Below are 22,500 nucleotides of genomic sequence, written 5' to 3' on the forward strand. Positions count from 1 at the left end.
CAGCTATTTTCACAATAGTTATCTGTGGAACTGAGTCAAACTAAATGTAATGTCTCAACTCCTACACTCCAAGTGCTTATCAGGGTGGGGGGTCCCCTTTTTACATATGATTATTGTGGGGGTCCCCTGCTCACATATGATTATTATGGGGGGTCCCCTGTTCACATTATGATTATTCTGGGGGGTCCCCAGTTCACATTATGATTATTATGGGGGGTCCCCTGTTCACATTATGATTATTCTGGGGGGTCCCCAGTTCACATTATGATTATTCTGGGGGGTCCCCAGTTCACATTATGATTATTCTGGGGGGTCCCCTGTTCACATATGGTTATTTTGTGTGGGGGGGAGGGGGTCACGGCCTGAAAAGGCTGAGAAACCACTCCTCTGAAACGTGTGTGTGTGTGTGTGTGTGTGTGTGTGTGTGTGTGTGTGTGTGTGTGTGTGTGTGTGTGTGTGTGTGTGTGTGTGTGTGTGTGTGTGTGTGTGTGTGTGTGTGTGTGTGTGTGTGTGTGTGTGTGTGTGTTGCCAGATCTGTTCCAGAAGGCCATCATCCAGAGCGGCACGGCTCTCTCCAGCTGGGCGGTCAACTACCAGCCGGCCAAGTACACGCGGGCGCTGGCCGAGAAGGTGGGCTGTAACATGCTGGACACCATCGACCTGGTGGAGTGTCTGCAGAACAAGAACTACAAGGAGCTGATCGAGCAGTACGTCACGCCCGCCAAGTACCACATCGCCTTCGGGCCCGTGATCGACGGCGACGTCATCCCCGACGACCCGCAGATCCTCATGGAGCAAGGGGAGTTCCTCAACTATGACATCATGCTGGGCGTCAACCAGGGCGAGGGCTTCAAGGTAAACGACATTAGGCCGGTCAAAAAAAATCGATTCATGAATAAATCGCGATTCTTAACACATGGGGTGCCAGTTTTTTTTTTTTAAACAGAGTACACTGAGTGCCAGGATTTTTTACCGTTTTTGAGGAGGCGAGATACAGGCTTTTGAAGTCATAAGTTAACCAGGAAGTGGATTGGAGTCTAAATCTTTGGAAAATGATATCTCCTGGTGCTGTGAAGAAAAAAAAAAAAAAAAAAAATGTTTTTCAAAAAACGTATATATATGGTTTTGGCACTCCACGCAACTATTCCCAAAACCGTATATATACGGTTTTGGCACCCAATGTGTTAATGCCACGATTTTAAAATCGATTCAAAATATTAAAAATCAATTTTATTTGTTTTTATTTTGTTTTTATTTTTTTTATTTTTTTTATTTTTGTTTTAATAAGTTAGTACCTTTTTTACTGGCACTTTGTCTGAAATCAATGTCAGAAAGACTGACTGACATGATCTGGCTGCATTGAAGTGTATGATTCAACTTTTCACGGTTTATATTGTTCAGAATTGTTTTTAAATGCGCTAGTAAAGTTCTAGTAAAGCAAATTGATTTGGGGTAGAAAATCGCAATAAATCGCAGAATCGAATCGAATATCAATTAATCGCAGAATCGCAATTTTAATCGAATCGGCACCCTAGGAATCGATTTTGAATCGAATCGTGAGGTAAGTGAATCGTGACACCCCTAAACGACATACATTCAAACTTTTCAGCCTGTCCACAAGTTTCCTATAGGGCATGGTGGTGGGCTTCACTTCCTGTCGATTTGATCCCTGATATCTGATCATATCGACAGGAAGTGATGCCCATCATGCCCTAGGACACTTGTTTTCAACCTTTTTCGTGTCAAGGACCCCCAAATTGACACATATTAGCCTACGGACCCCCATTTGAAAAGATATTGCCAGGGACTCAACCATTTCAATCTCTTGGGGGTCTCAATCTACACTGTCTCATCATCATCAGTGTTCATTTAACTCTGAGAGTGTACAAATGGAACCAAATGGACCCTACCGGGTCCATTTGGTTCCATTTGTACACTCTCAGAGTTACAGACCCATAAAGGTCAATTTGGTCCCTAATTATTGATTTGGCTGGGGACCCCTTGGGACCCCCTCAAGGACCACTAGTGGTCCCCGGACCACTGGTTGAGAACCACTGCCCTAGGAAACTTCTGGATAAGCCTCGTTTTACCGAGAGAGTCTCTTTTTTTCCCGGTGTTTTCTGCCCAGGTGGACGGGGTTTTGAGGTTAGGTTTAGGCATGATTTCTGCTAGGGTTAGTGGTGGAAAAAGTACTCAAATGTTTTACTTAAGTAAAAGTATCGATACTGCAATGTAGAAATACTCTGTTACAGGTAAAAGGTATCAAAATGTACTTAAAGTACCAAAGGTCAACATACTAGAATGTTTTAAAATAGCATATCTACAAGCTCACAGCGCGTCGCGACGCGTTGTGAGCTTGTAGATATGCTATTTTCAATGTATTCTATGTATAAAATGGGGCTAAAGTGGTTAATGTATGTTTTATAATATAATAATTGAAAATTGCAAAGTAACCAGTAACTAAAGAGTTCAAATAATTGTAGTGGAGTAAAAGTACAATATTTGCCTCTGAGATGTAGTAGAGTTGAAGAAAAATTACTGAAATTTGGAAATACTCCAGTAAAGTTAAGTACAGTACTTGAGTACATGTACTTAAGTTACTTTTACACCACTGCAAATAACCTTTGCCCCTTCCCCCGTTTGTTGCAGTTCGTGGACGGCATCGTGGACAGCGAGGACGGCGTGTCGGCCAACGACTTCGACTTCGCCGTGTCGGACTTCGTGGACCACCTGTACGGCTACCCGGAGGGCAAGGACACGCTGCGCGAGACCATCAAGTTCATGTACACCGACTGGGCCGACAAGGAGAACCCGGAGACGCGGCGCAAGACCCTGGTGGCGCTCTTCACCGACCACCAGTGGGTGGCGCCGGCGGTGGCCACGGCCGACCTGCACGCCCAGTACGGCTCGCCCACGTACTTCTACGCCTTCTACCACCACTGCCAGAGCGACATGAAGCCCAGCTGGGCCGACTCGGCCCACGGCGACGAGGTGAGTGTGTGTGGATCTGAAACAAAATACAGATGTGCCACTTCAAAACTTCACACGTTACTGTTCTTTCCCTGAAGGCCCTGAAAATGCATTTTTTCCTCCCTGTTCTGCCCTTAAAAATGCACTGTTTTGCCCCTGAAAAGAAGTTGTCACTACACACCCCCGTTTTTCCCTTCAACAGACATCCATATACATGAGAACAAAAGAATGTGTGTTGAAGAAGGTGTCAGACTCATTATGAGGCGAAAGGTGATTTGAAGAGGTCCTTGACCAGTTGCTCAAATTAATTAGCATCATAAAAGCAGTGATCATCAAAATAATTCAGCATTTTAAATGCCCTTCTTTGTCCCTCTTATTGCCCTGGGAATCCCCTGAAAATTTACTGTCTTGGCGATGGCAGGATATTTGAAGTTTTGAAATGGCACATCTGTAATGAAGGCAAAAACAACAGTCCACCAGTGGTGGAAAAAAAAGTACTCAAATGTTTTACTTTACCCATTGAGGCCTGAGGTTCTGATTCTGCAAAACGGTTTTCTGAAAAACGTATGTTTCTATGTCAGTGGTTTTCAAACTTTTTCATGGCAAGGACCCCCGAAATGATATGTATTTGGCCGCCGACCCCCATCTCAAAATATGTTGTTCCAGGGACCCCCCAGAAGCAAAGATTTCAGTTAAAAATGTTTAAATATATATATATATTCAAAGATTTGCACACATGTTCAGGATTTTTCAAAAATAGCAGATCTACAAGCTCGTAGCGCGGCACTCAGTGCCGCGCTATGAGCTTGTATATCTGCTATTTTTGAATAGCCAAAGTGTAAAGTAATGTTTTTTTAGGTCAAATGAAAAAGTGACACAGATGCGTTCCAGGTCTTAATGGGTTAAGTAAAAGTATCAATACCAGACATCCCACCTCTCCCGGAAATAGAGCCCACCTACTAAATATACAAACATATATGCCAATATATGGCAATTATATGCAAAACTATATGTTGCATATATGCCATATTCAGGTTCATATATGTGGATTTATAGGAATTATATGTGTCATATATAGATCACTAGAGTTTCGGGGGGCTACGCCCCCCTCAACCCCAGCCGCGCACGGGGCCCAGCGTGGCCGTGTGTGTATTGGGGGACCCAAATCGCCGGAGTGAAACTGTGGAAAAGTTTTTTTGAAAAAGGAAAAAATTTGAAGAAAGAATATTTGTTATGTTTCAGGGGGTCCACAGGGGGTCCGCGGACCCCCTGATGGTCCACTGACCCCCTGTGGAGTGTTGGGACGCGCGGGGACACCCCTGGAACATTGCGGACCATTTCGGTGTTTTTTTTTTTTTCATGAAGGTGCTTGCTTGTTTCTGGCGCAGGCTGTGCAAACCTGGCAACCGAGCGCATGCTGCCGCACGTTTAAGTGGCGTAGCGTCATGAGGGTCAGTGGGGCCGTGGCTCGGTCAGTGAAGACCCTGTAGTGCGGATGATATGTGGCATAGAGGGGCAGATTGTAAATCCACAGAGGAAACATCCGTGGGCTACCATTGGTTCAGCGATGTGTGCGGTCGCCCTGCGGCCCCTCCTCCTCCACCAATGTGCAGTATTGAGAGCCCTGACGTCACAACAATTGGAGCGATGGGCACTGCACTGTGGTTGGTTAGGGTACACCTAGGGCCCAGGTAGAACCCAGTTAAAGCCTGCATGGGCAAACCCAGTTAGGACCCGCCTTGGTCCCACATAAACATGGCTAGTTGGGGCCCACCTAAGGGGCAGGTAGAAGCTACTTATAGCCTGCATGGGCATCGCAGTTGGGACTGAAGTGGATGCCGCTGACATTGCTGACATGGGGTCCATATGGTTTAGCCCACCTTGAAACCATATGGGAACTACGCTGGCATGCTGGCTGTAATGCAAACGCTGCATCATACCTGCAGTGTGTAGTTTGATGTTGTGTGTGTAGCAGATATACCTGCAGTGTGTAGATCAATGTCCATAGGAAAGTCAATGCCCAGCAGTGTTTTTTTTCCCCAGCAGAGTTTCTAGTGTCTCTGTGTCTCTCTGGAAGAGGTTGCACATGAACTCTGCAGCCGCACTGAGGCGCTCCAACACAAACACTCTGACATTAAGCTGCTTCACACAACAAACATGAGCACCACGCTGCTGTTTGTCCAAAAGACACAATATGTCCTCTCCCACCGACGTCATGTGTTCATTTATCGACAGCCGTACAGACTCCTTTTGACACATTTTACGTCGTTTATCCAGCTCTCACTGACTCTCCACATCGGGCTGTTATTTTGCTGCGATCAAGTCAACGATGTGAGAGATTAGCTATCACAGACGGACGGACAGGGGGTGAAACATAGTGTTGCGCCATGCCTTTCGGGCTGGCGGAGACAATAAAAAACCGAAAGTAAAGGAAATGGCCATTTCTGCAACAGAAGTAGTCAATAAACTATGCTATGAAAACATGGGCCACATTGGCAAAGAATGTAAGAAAGAGGCAATCATGTAGAAAATAGCCGATCTCCAAGCTTACAAAGCCTCTCAACGTGAGGCGTTTCGAGCTTGTAGATCGGCTATTTTCACAATATTTACTTGTGGAACGGAGTCAAACAGAATGGGGGGGTCCCAGATCAAGTACGTGTATTTGGGGGGGGGGGGGGGGGGGGGGGGCGGCGTGAAAGGGTTGATAAACACTGCTCTAATCAGAGCGAAATTATCTGAAATTACTACATGACCATAATGCAGCCTAACATGCGTTGCACGGGGCGGTCCTGCCATGACGTTAGTTACTGTAGTTGCTGTGGAGCTACATAGTTCTCCAGAAGACACACACAAACATACACCATCTACAATGGACGAACTGAGCAGCAATATAGACATTCACCACACGAACGTGCATTGTTGACAAAGTGATTGCACAGCCGCTGCAGGCATGACAACCAGGTTAGCGTTAGCGACATGGCAGCTATCACAGCGCCCTGTCCGTCGTGCTGCAACTGCCTGTGATGGCTACAGCAGTAACAGCAAGCTGTCTGCGATGCCATTGTCTGGAGACTGCTCTTAGCGTGACACGACCAATGAGAGTGAGCGCTGTAGTTGTTGCTAAGATACGGTGGCGTCTCTGCCCCATAGCTTGTAGATCTCTCACACATGATTGGCGTAGGCTGCGTTGCCAGGTCTGACTTTGTGTCTAAGCAATGGTCGGCTTATTTTTGCGCGCCTTTGGGCTCGTTTGCATTGTGCGCATGGCAGCGCTTGTTTAGCGTACGTCAGCGCGACGTGGCAACGGACGTGGCAACGTGAAAGGTGATTGGCTGGTGAAAAGAAACACCCGACGTTACACCAGAAATGGTGCCTGGAGAAAATGGTGACCAAAAAAAAAGTTTGGGAAAAAACCCCGGCAGCGGCTGCGTGCTGTTGTGGTGATGAGGTCGTGCGCACGGTAAACGGTACGAAGCTGGCTCCCCTTCCGTTTTGTCCGACATTTGGTGAGTAGAATTAATTATGTTGCGCGGTGGAGAAGGTGTAGTTAGCAGTGAGATGTCCCCTACGCGAGGCGTAAATTCAGCGCGGCCGCCGTGGCGAGTCAGTTGCCGACATGTGGTCTGGCGGTGCGTTGTTTAGTCGATAACAGAGCTGTGGGGTGTCGCACCTAGGGTGCGGAAGTCGCTCGCCATTTATATAGTTAGATATATATGCCACATGTATGTTAAACATATATGTTGAATATATGTTCATATATTTTCTTGACCTCCCTGAAAATATTTTTTCCAGGGTGGGATGTCTGCAATACGGCAATGTAGAAGTACTCTGTTACAAGTAAAAAGTCTGGATTTTTTTTTAATTTACCTGAGTAAAAGTACAAATATATTGGTTTCAAAATGTACTTAAAGTGCCAAAAGTAAAAGTAGTAAATTGTTTGAAAATAGCAGATCTACAAGCTCACAATTCTGCTATTTTCAAAAAGCCTATGTATAAAATAGGGCTAAAGTGGTTATGTATGTTTTTATAATAATTTATATCTGCAGGAGTAAAAATACAACATTTGCCTCTGAGATGTAGTGGAGTAGAAGTAAAAGTACTGAAAATTGGAAATACTTCAGTAAAGTAAAATGCCTTAACATTGTACTCAAGTAGCCTACAGTACTTGAGTAAAAGGTGACAGCCCGTCTGAGAAGCAGGGTGGAGTCTCTCAACACGAATGAGACGGTGAGAAAACAGGAAAAAAAAGCAATTCAATATACGTTAGCTGATTCTCAAATGTTGACTTCCACATGTCTCTACCAGGTGCCCTACGTGTTCGGCATCCCCATGATCGGCCCCACCGACCTGTTCAACTGCAACTTCTCCAAGAACGACGTCATGCTCAGCGCCGTCGTCATGACCTACTGGACCAACTTTGCCAAAACCGGGTAAGGTTTTCCGACACTAGCGCTTTTTTACCAGGGACGTGCAGAAGGATTTGGAGAGGCAGGGGCTGGAATTTCAAAAGGGCACCTATTGGACTTTACCATACCTTTTACCATACTTTTAGGCCCGAAAACCCGAAAAGATATCATTGCGTGCGTAATGTCCTCAAAGCCACGCATCCAACAAGCTTTGAACTGAGCAGATTGGACCTTCCGTTCCAGAGATAATGGCCAAAACATCTTGAAAACGGCCGCTTTCTCCGGTTTTTCGGTTGCCGATTTTCGATTGAGTTTTAGCCATTGTCGCCCGTTTTTCTTTAACCCATTGAGACCTGAAGCCGATTCTACATGTCTCCTAAATCCCAACAGTTTTCTGAAAAACGTATGTTTCTATATCAGTGGTGCTCAATCTTTTTCATGTCAAGGACCCCCAAAATTATATGTTTTTGGCCGCGGACCCCCATCTAAATATTTTGTTCCAGGGACCCACAGAAACAAAGATTTGAGTTAAAAATGTTCGCTTTAAAACAATATATGTTCAAAGATGTGCACACATTTTCACGATTTTTCAAAAATAGCAGATCTACAAGCTCATAGCGCGGCACTCGGTGCCGCGCTATGAGCTTGTATATCTGCTATTTTTGAATAGCCCAATGTGTAAAATAATGCTTTTTAGCTCAAATCTAAAAATGACCCACTTCCAGGTCTTAATGGGTTAATAACACGGGCTAGCAAGGTCGTACAGCGACAAACTAGATACCTGAGGAAGGTTAACTTCGAGCTGCATCCAACACATCCACTGCCATTTCCCTCAGCCTTACCGTTAGGCCGCCAGGGGCAGTTGAAATGTTTTTTTTTCTTTCTTTTTATTTGTCTGGAGAGGGCACTTTTTTAGCGAGGGGTAAAAGGGCAGGGGCTCAAGCCCCCTTTTCATGTCTACGTGCCTGCTTTTTACGGATAGGTCGGTGGGTTCTCAAAGTGGGGTCCTGCTTGAGGGGGGGGGGTTCCAAATGGACTCTTACAGGGTCTGTAACTCTGACAGCGTACAAATAAGAACCAAATGGGCCCTTTTGGTTTAATTTGTACACTGTCAGAGTTATGGAGGTCCTTGAAATAATTAGAAAAGTTTGAGGTGAAAGTTATGGTTAAATGGGGCATACCTCTGCCCATTATTGACTACAGATATGACTGCTGTCCATTTCTCCAAAGCATGCCATGGTTTGTTTTTTCAGATTTTTCCAGTAAGCCACTTTCATTATCCAAACAGCATTTTAACGCTGTATGGAAATGAGGCAATAACAAAACAAGGCAACTTGCATCAATTTGTAGCTTGTTTGGTCAACACAGTTTGTGCAAGTCATCACTGCGTTTTAATGCATTTTAACATATCAGATTCTTAACCCATTGAGACCTGGAACTGTGTCATTTTTAGATTTGAGCTAAAAAGCATTATTTTACACCTTGGGCTATTCAAAAATAGCAGATCTACAAGCTTGTAGATCTGCTATTTTTGAAAAATTGTGAAAATGTGTGCAAATCTTCTGAATATATATATTTTTAAAGCGAACATTTTTAACTCAAATCTTTGCTTCTGGGGGGTCCCTGGAACAAAATATTTTGATGGGGGTCCGCAGCCAAATACACATAATTTTGGGGGTCCTTGACATGAAAAAGATTGAGCACCACTGATACTGTATAGAAACATACGTTTTTCAGAATACTGTTGAGATTTAGGAGACATGTAGAATCGGCTTCAGGTCTCAATGGGTTAAAACGTCTTGCCGGAAATGGTCCCTGGAGAAGACATTACTTTTGGAATAAAAATTCAAACGACATAATGGTTAACTGCACAATTATGTTCGGTGCCAACTTTGAATAATATATTCAGGCTGTTTATTTATCACGTATTAACCCGATGCTATCAGCATGCAGGCCAAGGACTCGTATTGATAATAGCATTTAATTAGCTGGTTTCCGTCCCGGTCTTGAATACATTGCTTGAGTCCACATAGTGCACAAGTAAACAGCCAACTCTGGGAGTGAGGCTAAAAGGCGGAGGAGGGTCATCTAAAGCAAACAACAGCTTGTATTTCTACAGCAGCAGCAGTTCAATGAGAGGATTTTGTTCTCTGTTTGTGTACGCGCGCTCACTTTAGTTGTGTTGTTGTTTGTATTTAGAGGGGCGCATTAGGGGGTGTTTGTTGTTGTTTGTATTTAGAGGGGAATAGTTGGTGTTTGGTAGATTAGGTATCGGAGTTTTTGCAGACCCAGTCAAACTGAAAACTCTCTTTAAGCCATTTAGACCGGGAACGCATCTGTGTCATTTTTTTATTTATTTGGGGCTATTCAAAAATAGCAGATATACAAGCTCATAGCGCGGCACCGAGTGCCGCGCTATGAGCTTGTAGATCTGCTATTTTTAGAAAAATCGTGAAAGTTTGTGCAAATCTTTGAATATATATATTTTTAAAAAAAAATGTAACTCAAATCTTTGCTTCTGGGGATTCTACAAATGTCTTCTAAATCCTAACATAAAACAACAAAAAAAACGTATGTTTCTATAAGTGGTAATCACACTTTTTCATGTCAAGGACCCCCAAAATGATACGTATTTGGCCACGGACCCCCATCTCAAGATGGCGGTTTGAGACTTGATTTGAGTAAAAAAGTGTTCCCTTTGAAAATGTTATGTTAAAATATTTGCACAATTTTTCAAAAATAGCAGATTTACAAGCTCATAGCGCAGCACGGAGAGCTTGTAGATCTGCTATTTTTGAGTAGGCCAAAGAAATTTAAAGAAAAAATGACACAGCTGCGTTCCCGGTCTTAAAGGGTTAAGAGGTGAATAAATCACGTTGGTGTGGGCATTCTCATGCCTGTCTTTGTTTCCTGGCCGCCTCGCATGCGGTCAGTGCCAGATCGACCCGAGGAGGGGGGGGGGGGGGGGGGGGGGGGTACGGGGGGGGGGATTGGCTCGCCTTATCGACAGGTTCGAAAGCTTCCTTTCTCTTGAGTGCTGCCCGACCGCCTTCCCCCAGTGAGCTTCAAATAAATCGGCACAACGGAAAGTGAATTCATCACCGAGAGGAAGAAGGAGCGTGGCCCCTTGTTCTTAAGTCTCTTCCCCGAGACGTTTGGAAAGAATCTCTTGTCTTGTGAGTCATGGTGGATTGATGTTTTCAAACTTTGCTGCAAAGTCCTGACTTGCACTTAAGACGTGCCAGCTAGAGATTGTAAGACTTTTTTGCACTGCATGGATTCTAACGGTTCTGCAACTGCAACCTTGGACATGCAAGGTTTACGTTTTAAGTTTAAGTTTACGTCAGTGGTGGATAAAAAATGTTTTACTTAAGTAAAAGTATCAATACCGCAATGTGGAAATACTACGTTACAAGTAAAAGTCGGGAATTCAAAATTGACTTGAGTAAAAGTGCAAGAGTATTGGTATCAAAATGTACTTAAAGTACCAAAAGTAGAAAGTACTCATTACGCAGGATGTCCCATTTCAAGTTTTCAAATGTATAAAATCATTTGAAAATAGCCGATCTACAAGCTCCACAATGCGTCGCGATCATAGACTGTATAAATGAATGGACAATGCCACTCCCCTGCTTTCTACAGAACGAAAATGAAGCCGATAGTTCAGGAACATGCATTCCTCCATCGTTAATATATACAGTTGGCCACGCCGGAACTCAAACGCTATTGGTTGAGACCAGACACGTGACCAGCGAACCGGAAAACAACCCCCAAAAATGCTATTGGTTGGGTAGCTTGTCAATCAAGAGCGGGGGCGGGGAATGAATGCTATTGGTTGTGTAGGTTGTCAATCAAATCATCCCGCCGCTCCTGGAGCATAGCCTACTTTATCGTCAATTTTAGAATAAATAGGACCATAATTTAGCAAAACGCATATCATGATGATTGAAAGGAGACTTTAAACTAGCAACTGGAAGCATATAGAATTTATAACAATTTGTATTACGGTAAGAAAATCTAGTCTAAAGTTTGTCAAAAACCCATTCACTTGCGTTAAAATAAATTCTTTCTGACACTGCAGGTCGGCGCAGGGTAAAACAGTGCCTCACTCTGGCCATTCATAAGCTTCCGTGTTGGGCTCATCGTAAATATCTAAGCCTTGGCCCTTGTGGCATTGTGAGCTTGTAGATCGGCTATTTTCAAATGGTCGAAATGTAAACTGAAGAAGCTGAAGAAGTGGTTAATATATTTTTTGTAATAATAATCAAAATCCACAAAGTAACTAGTTACTAAAGATTTCAAATAATTGTATTGCAGTATTTGAGTAAATGTACTTAGTTACTTTCCACCACTGACAACGAGGCATGCATTTAGCAGTCCAATCATGGCGGCGCGCCTCCGGTGTCATATCTTAAGCTAAGCGGTGCAGGAGTGACATATTTATGCAGCATATGTTTATCCAGAGCGCCAACAGGCCTTAAGTGAAACACTGCCACATGTTAGCATATGTACGCCTGGCGCCTCGTTGCAACAGGAGATTCCATAATGACACATCGTGAAATACGCTTGTTTTATGTAATGATACGGCTCATTAACGCAGGCCAGCCAAGGTGGAGGGAGTAGGCCGTACCATGTATTTAACCCTTTAAGACCGTGAACGCATCTGTATGTCATTTTTGTCTCTGCCAGGCCGAAAGGCATGGCGAGAGAGTATGTTTTGCACCTCGTCCGTCCGTCCGTGTGTCCTTCTGCCTGTGAGCGGCTAATCTCCGGCACCGTTGGCCCGGTCGCTGCGAAACTGTGCACACACACTCCCTGGATGCCAATTCAGAACCTCTGCCTCAAATTTTTCACATGGGCCTGTTATAGCGCCACCAGCAGGCCGATTTGTGCACACCCCATTTTTTCACATTACTCCTACAGTTTTTAACCAAACGTCATGCAAATCAGTACACAGTATCTCTATAGTCATGTGATCAACCCTGATCTGTCCGATTTCCCATATTCCATCCTCATTGCTTAAGGTTGCCATCCAAAGTTTGCAAGATTGGTCCGTTTTGAACAAACTGCCTCAAACCATGAACGCAGCTTGCAATTTCCGTGAAATTTCACACGCACATTCCCACTAGGCCGAGGAAGAAATGCCACCCTTTTCACATCAGACCAGCAGGTCTAATTTAGCAAAACACATTTTTGGAACAAAATGCCTCAAATCATGAATGCTGTGTCTGATTGCCGTGAAAGACCTAAGAATAAATGGCACCATTTTCACATTGGCCTATTATAGCGCCACCAGGAGGCCAGAATAACGTACCTGACCTGGCGGAGACCTGTGCTCCGAGGAGCACTTTTTCTAGTTTAGATTCCTTTGGCTATTCAAAAATAGAAGATCTACAAGCTCATAGCGCGGCACCGAGTGATGCACTATGAGCTTGTAGATCTGCTATTTTTGAAAAATTCTGGAGCGTCTGGCTGTGATTGGCCAGGAGTCAGGAAGCGTGCCCCCGCTAATATGGCGGCCGTGGTACGTGTCGCTCCAATGAACTGCAGTGGCCAATGAGGTATCTAGGTTATCTATGGGGGGGGGGTCTTGCGTAAATAAAAGTGGCACACACATACATACCATGTCGAAATACTCTGTTGCAGCTAAAAGGCCTGTATTAAAATACTCAAAATACTTAGTAAAATTACAATAGTATTGGCATCAAAATATACTTGCAGTACCAACAGTAGATGTACTCATCACAGTGTATATACACAAAGTTCTAAATTTGTCAAAATGTTTCAAAAGCTGAGCTTGTAGATCGGCTATCATTGAATAGAGGAGGTATGAAATGGGCCAAATTTGTTTTACATTGACGTATGTTTTGAAATAATCTTCAAAGTAACTTGGATTTAGTACGTTTAAGATATTGAACAAATTAATAAAAGTACCGCAAAAGTGTTCTTACTGTAAATACAATACATGAGTAAATATACTTGGGGCTACTTTCTACCACAGACTACGAACAACACGTTGTATTTCTTTTTCACGACCGGCACTTGAACGTCAGTACAGCTGAGCCCCCATCGTGTTTTGAATGGTTTTCATTATTTGGGTCAATAATGCAGAAGTTTGCACTCTCGACTGGAGGCTGACGGTGCCAAAGAGTGAGCCGCAGGTGCAACAACAGACCAGGATAATAGTGCTGTTATATGAACAGGAAAATAACCCACACACTGACAACAAAATGCTGAAGCCCTTTTGATGCGAAAACACATTTATTTACCTATAGCGGGAAGAAAAGGAAACGCAACTTATCTCTTTTCTCAGTTCAAAGCTAGGAGTGTTGGAGACTTTTCTTTTATGTGCGAACACATCCATCCAACCTGTTTCTTTCTGTCCGTGGGGGGGGGGGGGGGGTCTTATCTGTACAACCGTTGGTTTATGCAGGGGTCTTCAACAGGGGGTCCGGGACCCCCAGGGGGTTCGCCAAATCTTTGTGTGATGGGGAACATTAGCCAAAATCTCACAACGCCTCGCACTGCGAGGCGTTGTGAGCTTGTAGATCGACTATTTTCTGAGAGTTGGTGTAGAGTGAAAAAGAGCAGACCAAGTACGGTAAAGTATCCATGCCGCAGTGAATTCAGCATTAAGCGAACAAGCACTTTCAGCAGGCATATAGTACTTCTAAGACCTATGATATATCAGACGTTGTATTACAGGGACATAATGCTGCATGGGGCTGTATGCCTTCTGTCATATCCACGTGGACTCTGTTCCTGTAATGCATATGGAGAAACAAACCTGGCGTGTTCAGACACACATCATAGAACATAATGGACTATGGTATATCAAGAAATGATCCATTGCTAGACTCTTTAATTAAGCCAGGCGTCCTGTCTCAACACTCTCTGTTGTGTTACTCACCATATCTCTGCATTAAAGACATGCGGTGTGCATCCAGAGGGTCTTAATGAGAGCTGTCTCTCTCTTTGCCTTTTGTAAGCTCTCCATTATCTGGTTCTGTCCTTGGGGCTTTATTCTATGTAGCTGGGCCCTCCATCCTGTGTGTCTTCATCAGGCAATTCAGTCAGGAACACTCTGACTCATAAATTGAACTATGTATTGCGAGAAATGAAATACAGGTATACTTGGCGCTGATGGCTTCACTCTTAACACTGAACCTGCCTGAATTATTTCAGATTTTTTTGCAGTTGTCTGCCAAAGATTTTTCATTGAAATTAAAAAAGTACACAGGAGCCGAGATACAGAATTTTTAAGTTTTAAGTTAACAAGGAAGTGGATGGGAGTCTAGATCTTCGAAAAATCATATCTCCTTGGTCTTTGGGTCGAATTAAAAAAATAAAATAAAAAAATAAAAATGTTCTAAAAACACATTTATGCGTTATTGGCAGAAAATGAGTTAAAGGGCCAATATGTAAGTTTGCCCTGTGTTTATGTAACAAAACAATATATAACTTTATTTTACCCATAATTTCCTTACCTGCAGAAACACATTGCCCTCTGTACTGTATTTTGGTGTTTTTACTGTTTTGTTTTTGTAGCCCAACAACGTCCCTGTCTACCAAAACAAACAAAAGATGATGGGTAAGAACATGTATTTATTGATTTGTAATGTAAACACAGGGAAAAAGTCACAAACTATGCCTTTTAACCCATTAAGACCGGGAAAGCATCTCTGTCACTTTAGATTTCTTTGCCTATTCAAAAATAGCAGATATACAATACAAGCTCATAGCGCGGCATGAGCTTGTAGATCTGCAATTTTTTTTCTATTGTGGAAAATGTGGGCAAATCTTTGAATATATACATGCTTTGCTTCTGGGGGGGGGTCCCTGGAACAACATATTTTGAGATGGGGGTCTGCGGCCAAATACATATAATTTTAGGGGGCATTGACTTGAAAACGTTGAGAACCACTGATTATAGTAAGACATAAGTTGCACAAGTTTTAAAAAAAAACTGTTAGGATTTAGAAGACATTTCTAGAATCCCCAGAAGCAAAGATTTGACTTTGATTTGAGTCGCTTTAAAAAAACATATATATTCAAAGATTATTTTATTTTTTTAAAGCAGATCTACAAGAGCTTGTAGATCTGATATTTTGGAATAGCCAAAGAAATCTAAAAATCACAGATGCATTCCCGGTCTTCATGGGTTAAGATGTTCTCTGAATTAGCCAAGCCAGTATATGCCAAGTTGGGAGTGCGATGTGATGCAGAATCCTCCCCCCCCCCCCCGCCCCCCCCCATGGGTATACAAGAGCGGGCCCACAGCAAGACAGTGAAATTCAGTGTTAAGTTCTAAGCCATGCCAGGCTCTGAAGTAGAAAAGGCTGAGGCTGGAGGCCGGGGTGGTGGAGGAGAAGCTCTGCCAACAGCAGTATCAGCAGCAGCACTAGCGTGTGTGGCAGAATTGGTATTATACAGCAGTGGTTTTCATTTCAACCCTTTTCCATATCGAGGTCCATTATTTATTCAGCATTTGAGCCATGGACCACCGTTTGATGAGATTTGGCCTCTCAGACCCAAAACATAGAATATTTTGTTAGCGTTGGATAGGATTTTGTCCACAATTCCGTCAGTATTGATGTTGGTACCAATAAGAGAGATAACAGGCAAACGTTGATCAAAATAACAATTATTTAATTAAGTAATGCAGATGTTTAACAATAATTTAACTCTTGAGAGTGTAAAACGAAACCAAATGGACCCGAAAGGGTCCATTTTACGCTCTCAAGAGTTAAAGATCTATAAGGGTCCTTGTGTTTACCAACTCTTCCATCATTTAGCTGGGGACCACCTGGAACCCCCTCGCGTTGATCAACGCTACAACAGCAACTCGGACGGATATGCTGCATCGCTTTGTAGTTGTATCTTCTGTAGCTGACAGTGTGAACGCTGCATCAGAGTGTGTGCATTAGAGATGAATGGCCTCTCACGTCACCCGAATCCGCATGTACAAATTAATTATCCGCCCGTTATCCAACCGCAATAATTATATTATCCAATTTAAATATCCGCACCAACCGTTTTTCCCATATGTCAAAATATTATTATTTTCTGGTATTCCCCGTTAGTTTTAGTATTAGTTGTGCCGTGCGATGCGATCACAAAATGCATTGATTTAGCCTATGGAATGTCGGTGCGTCTTTTCTTCCTTTTTAAACCGGTGCTGCGCTGAACATACAGAGCGCACTGATCTGCTGCGCTCAACATACAGACTCCGTGCGGCATCCAACATACAGGCATCCAACATAGATGCGGCATCCAACATACAGAGCGCACTGCTCTGCTGCGCTGTTCAGCGCAGCACCGGTTTAAAAAAAAGAAAAAAGACGCACCGAGATTCCATAGGCTAAATCAATGCATTTTGTGATCGCATCGCACAGAGGCTGCATGCTCTACACACTCACACAAGCACGCAGAGATTTAGCTATTTTATGGATAGATATATTAGATGTCATTAATTTATTTCGCAATATTTCCCCCGCGGTTTATCCGATATTAATTCATAATTATATTTGATTGACCCGAATCCACCCAAACCGCGGTTAACTGTGGCAACCGCGGCTAAAACCGCGATCCGCGCATCTCTAGTGTTCATCTCCTGTAGCTGACAGTGTGAACATAGGCATCAGAGTGTTTGTATCTCCTGTAGCTGACAGTGTGAACATAGGCATCAGAGCGTTTGTATCTCCTGTAGCTGACTGTGTGAACATAGGCATCAGAGTGTTTGTATCTCCTGTAGCTGACTGTGTGAACATAGGCATCAGAGTGTTTGTGTCTCATGTAGCTGACAGTGTGAACATAGGCATCAGAGTGTTTGTATCTCCTTTAGCTGACTGTGTGAACATAGGCATCAGAGTGTGTGTATCTCCTGTAGCTGACTGTGTGAACATAGGCATCAGAGTGTTTGTGTCTCATGTAGCTGACTGTGTGAACATAGGCATCAGAGTGTTTGTATCTCCTTTAGCTGACTGTGTGAACATAGGCATCAGAGTGTTTGTGTCTCATGTAGCTGACTGTGTGAACATAGGCATCAGAGTGTTTGTATCTCCTTTAGCTGACTGTGTGAACATAGGCATCAGAGTGTTTGTATCTCCTTTAGCTGACTGTGTGAACATAGGCATCAGAGTGTGTGTATCTCCTGTAGCTGACTGTGTGAACATAGGCATCAGAGTGTTTGTGTCTCATGTAGCTGACTGTGTGAACATAGGCATCAGAGTGTTTGTATCTCCTTTAGCTGACTGTGTGAACATAGGCATCAGAGTGTTTGTGTCTCATGTAGCTGACTGTGTGAACATAGGCATCAGAGTGTTTGTATCTCCTTTAGCTGACTGTGTGAACATAGGCATCAGAGTGTTTGTATCTCCTTTAGCTGACTGTGTGAACATAGGCATCAGAGTGTTTGTATCTCCTGTAGCTGACAGTGTGAACATAGGCATCAGAGTGTTTGTATCTCCTGTAGCTGACAGTGTGAACGTAGGCATCAGAGTGTTTGTGTCTCATGTAGCTGACAGTGTGAACATAGGCATCAGAGTGTTTGTGTCTCATGTAGCTGACAGTGTGAACATAGGCATCAGAGTGTTTGTATCTCCTGTAGCTGACAGTGTGAACATAGGCATCAGAGTGTTTGTGTCTCATGTAGCTGACAGTGTGAACATAGGCATCAGAGTGTTTGTATCTCCTGTAGCTGACAGTGTGAACGTAGGCATCAGAGTGTTTGTGTCTCATGTAGCTGACAGTGTGAACATAGGCATCAGAGCGTTTGTATCTCCTGTAGCTGACAGTGTGAACGTAGGCATCAGAGTGTTTGTATCTCATGTAGCTGACTGTGTGAACGTAGGCATCAGAGTGTTTGTATCTCATGTAGCTGACTGTGTGAACATAGGCATCAGAGCGTTTGTATCTCCTGTAGCTGACAGTGTGAACGTAGGCATCAGAGTGTTTGTATCTCCTGTAGCTGACAGTGTGAACATAGGCATCAGAGCGTTTGTATCTTCTGTAGCTGACAGTGTGAACATAGGCATCAGAGCGTTTGTTTCTCCTGTAGCTGACAGTGTGAACGTAGGCATCAGAGCGTTTGTATCTCCTGTAGCTGACAGTGTGAACATAGGCATCAGAGTGTTTGTATCTCCTGTAGCTGACAGTGTGAACATAGGCATCAGAGCGTTTGTATCTCCTGTAGCTGACAGTGTGAACATAGGCATCAGAGTGTTTGTATCTCCTGTAGCTGACAGTGTGAACGTGGCATCAGAGTGTTTGTATCTCCTGTAGCTGACAGTGTGAACATAGGCATCAGAGTGTGTGTATCTCCTGTAGCTGACTGTGTGAACATAGGCATCAGAGCGTTTGTATCTCCTGTAGCTGACAGTGTGAACATAGGCATCAGAGTGTTTGTATCTCCTGTAGCTGACAGTGTGAACATAGGCATCAGAGTGTTTGTATCTCCTGTAGCTGACAGTGTGAACATAGGCATCAGAGTGTGTGTATCTCCTGTAGCTGACTGTGTGAACATAGGCATCAGAGTGTTTGTATCTCCTGTAGCTGACAGTGTGAACATAGGCATCAGTGCGTTTGTATCTCCTGTAGCTGACTGTGTGAACGCGGCATCAGAGAGTTTGTATCTCCTGTAGCTGACTGTGTGAACATAGGCATCAGAGTTTCCCCTCTATAATTAACACATCGGGTGCCGAACACGGTCTGAACCGTGAGTTTAGTCTTTTTGTTTTTTTCGTTTTTCTCCGCACGGGCGGGGCTAGAGCAGCTCTGGGAGCACCCGTTGTAATCATGCGAAGGAAGTGCCAGATCGCTCACCGGAAACAAAAAAAAAATGCCATCCGCTTCCTGTCTATTTCCTACTTTGAAACGCCTATATATCCGAATCTGTTTCCTGTGGGGAAAACCGGTCATGCGCGATGCGCGATACCCCCCCCCGTTGTAACTCGCGAGGGTAATGTTATGGTTCCAGGCTGTAGCCAGACTCATGGCACAACATGAATCGATGCTTTTTTTTTTGTGGATTTGCTTGTAACGCACGCGGAAGCTTTAAACAGCAAAGCGCAGTCAATGGGGAGAATGCTGGCACCCACGGTAAGTTGTTATGAAAAAACACATTACCTGCCAGTCACGAGTATAACCGTGATTGGATTTTTTTCCCCCCCAATTTTCAATTTATCCACACAGAACCAGAGATATAGCCATCCAAAGATTTCTAGCTCCATTCACTCCTTGGTTAACCTATTACTTTAAAATCCTGTATCTCGGCTCTTGTGTTTTTCGTTTTTAACATTGGCAGTGGGGGAAGTAAAAAAAAAAAAGACCTCTGGCAGGGAATGTGTTTTAAGGTTAATGAGTGATGATTCAGTTGAATTACTGTAGACTGAAGCAGTGAGATCAGGGAACAAATTGACACACAGTACAAGTTCTGCCCTTTATTAAGCAAACACAGAGCATATCGTTGCGGTCCATGTTCAAACTTTTTGTGTTGTCGTTTTCTTAAACTAACATCCCTACTTCATCATATACTAACAGCGTCACACAAACCCATCAAAAGCACCAGATCCGCAAGCTCGAAACGCAGGCGTTTCGAGCTTGCGGATCTGGTGCCTTTTGCTACTTTAGAATTTGAATCCTGAAAGGTAACCAGTTTCCACCTGACAGAGACGATATGCAGTACATCTGCAGAGGTGGCTGGAAGATATGAGTCATCACGGGTCTGATAGATAGATATAGGCAAGGACAGGAACAGACTGTATATGGGCATAATACGGTCACGTGGTACTGTACACCAGTGGTTCTCAAACTTTTTCATGTCAAGGACCCCCAAATTGACACTTGTTACCCCACGGACCCCCATTTGAAAAGATAAGCCAGGGACCCCGATAAGAGAAGGTTTTTAATGGCTCTCTAGCAGTGATTCTCAACCATTTTAATTTCAAGGACCCCCCAGTTTGACATTCATTAGGCTACGGACCCCCATTTAATGGCATTTATACCTCTGGGACCCCGATTCATATTGTAAAATCAATGTTAATTTAACTCTGAGAGTGTACAAATGGAACCAAATGGACCCGTTAGGGTCCATTTGGTTCCATTTGTACACTCTCAGAGTTACAGACCCATAAGGGTCCATTTGGTTCCTGTCCATCATTTAGCTGGGGACCCCCTGGAACCCCATCAAGTACCCCTAAGGGGTCCCCGGACCCCACTTTGAGAACCAATGCTGTACACAGAATGATACATATCACCACTGTCACGTATAGAAACCTCCTATCTACATATTTCAGTGTCACACACAAAAGCAGTTGTGTAAAAAGTACTCACATGTCTTACTTAAGTAAAAGTATCAATACTGCAATGTAGATATACTCTGTTACAAGTGAATGTCCGGAATTCAACATTTATTTGAGTAAAAGTGCAAAAGTATTAGCTTCAATTTGTACTTATCGTACCAAAAGTAGAAAGTACTCATTATGCATGAATGTCCCATTTCACACATTTTCAAATGTATAACATCTTTTGAAAATAGCAGATCTACAAGCTCACAATGCGTCGCTTCGCGACGCATTGTGAGCTTGTCGATCTGCTATTTCCAAATGACTAATGTATGTTTTGTAATAATAATCAAAATCTACAAAGTAACTAGTAAATAATTGTAGTGGAGTAAAGGTACAATATTTGCCTCTGAGATGTAGTGGAGTAGAAGTAAAAGTACTGAAAATTGGAAGTACTCATGTAAGGTAAAAAAAATACCTCAAAATTGTACTCAAGTACAGTACTTGAGTAAATAAATGTACTCAGTTACTTCACGCCACTGGTTATTAGGCACACAAGGCTTGAAGGTATGAGACGTTCTAATCAGAAGATGAGTTGTACTTCAGCCGTGACGCCCTGCACTGCAGTATCTTTGATGAAGTGGAGCGCGTGGCATCGCGCGCATAAAAAACATGCTTACGCAGCTGCTAGAATGAATCAGCATTGTTTAGCACTTGTTACTGGGTTGCAGGTCAAGCCTCCCATACATCAATGCACTTAAACTCACATGAATTTATAGACTGGAAATGGAATTGGTAAATGTAAATCCAAACAAATGTATACCAGTGGTGGAAAAAGTACTCAAATGTTTTACTTAAGTACTGCAATGGAGAAGTACTCTGTTACACGTAAAAGTCCGGAATTCAAAATTGACTTGAGTGAAAGTACAAAAGTGTTGGTATCAAAATGTACTTAAAGTACCACAAGTAAAAGTACTAAAATGTCTGAAAATAGCAGATCTACAAGCTCACAACGCGTCGCGATGCGACGCGTTGTGAGCTTGCAGATCGGCTATTTTCAAATAGCTTATGTACAAAATAGGGCTGAAGTGGTTAATGTATGTTTTATAATGTAATATATTTATATCTGCAAAGTAACTATAGTAACTAAAGTTTTCAAATAATTGTAATGGAGTAAAAGTACAATATTTGCCTCTGAGGTGTAGTGGAGTAGAAATAAAAGTACAGAAAATTGGAAATACTCAGTAAAGTAAAAAATACCTCAAAATTGTACTTAAGTACAGTACTTGAATTCATGTACTTAGTTACTTTACACCACTGCCAAAGCATGCCATTTATTATGTACCAAGGACTGTTATCTTATCATAACAGTGGGTTATTCGTCTATTGACGTCACTCTCTGATATCAGCAGACACTAAAGGGTAACTAGTGCTGCCAGCACTTCAAACAGACAAATACAACTGAGTTCTGTTGGTGTAAATGTGTAAAGAGAAGGATACAAACCAAAGATTAAGCCAAAAATAATAAACTGGATCGAGAGACATTCCTTATGATTTTAAACAGTGTTGTAAAGTAACTAAGTACATTTATTCAAGTACTGTACATAAGTACAATTTTGAGATATTTTTACTTTACTGGAGTATTTCCAATATTAAATACTTCTACTCCACTACATCTCAGAGGCAAATATTGTACTTTTACTCCACTACAATTATTTGAAAGCTTGTAGTTACAAGTTACTTCGCAGATATGAATATATTACATTATAAAACATACATTAAGCACTTCAGCCTGTATTTTATACACAGGCTACTTGAAAATAGACGATCTACAAGCTCAC

The 22,500-nt window shown here is 43.0% G+C and overlaps 1 protein-coding gene across 1 annotated transcript in view; it reads left to right on the plus strand.

The window, feature by feature from the left end:
* Positions 1–22,500, plus strand: part of nlgn4xa (neuroligin 4 X-linked a) — a gene marked incomplete at its 3' end in the record, with an annotated part of 218,204 nt that overhangs the window by 183,532 nt on the left and 12,172 nt on the right. The window contains exons 4-6 of the mRNA XM_084050661.1: positions 533–855; positions 2,650–2,991; positions 7,276–7,400. Coding sequence (XP_083906787.1) covers positions 533–855; positions 2,650–2,991; positions 7,276–7,400 — 790 coding nt within the window. The remainder of the gene's footprint in view (positions 1–532; positions 856–2,649; positions 2,992–7,275; positions 7,401–22,500) is intronic.

This window comes from Gymnoscopelus microlampas (genome assembly GCF_963454915.1).
Source record: "Gymnoscopelus microlampas genome assembly, chromosome: 24".
Lineage (NCBI taxonomy): Eukaryota > Metazoa > Chordata > Actinopteri > Myctophiformes > Myctophidae > Gymnoscopelus > Gymnoscopelus microlampas.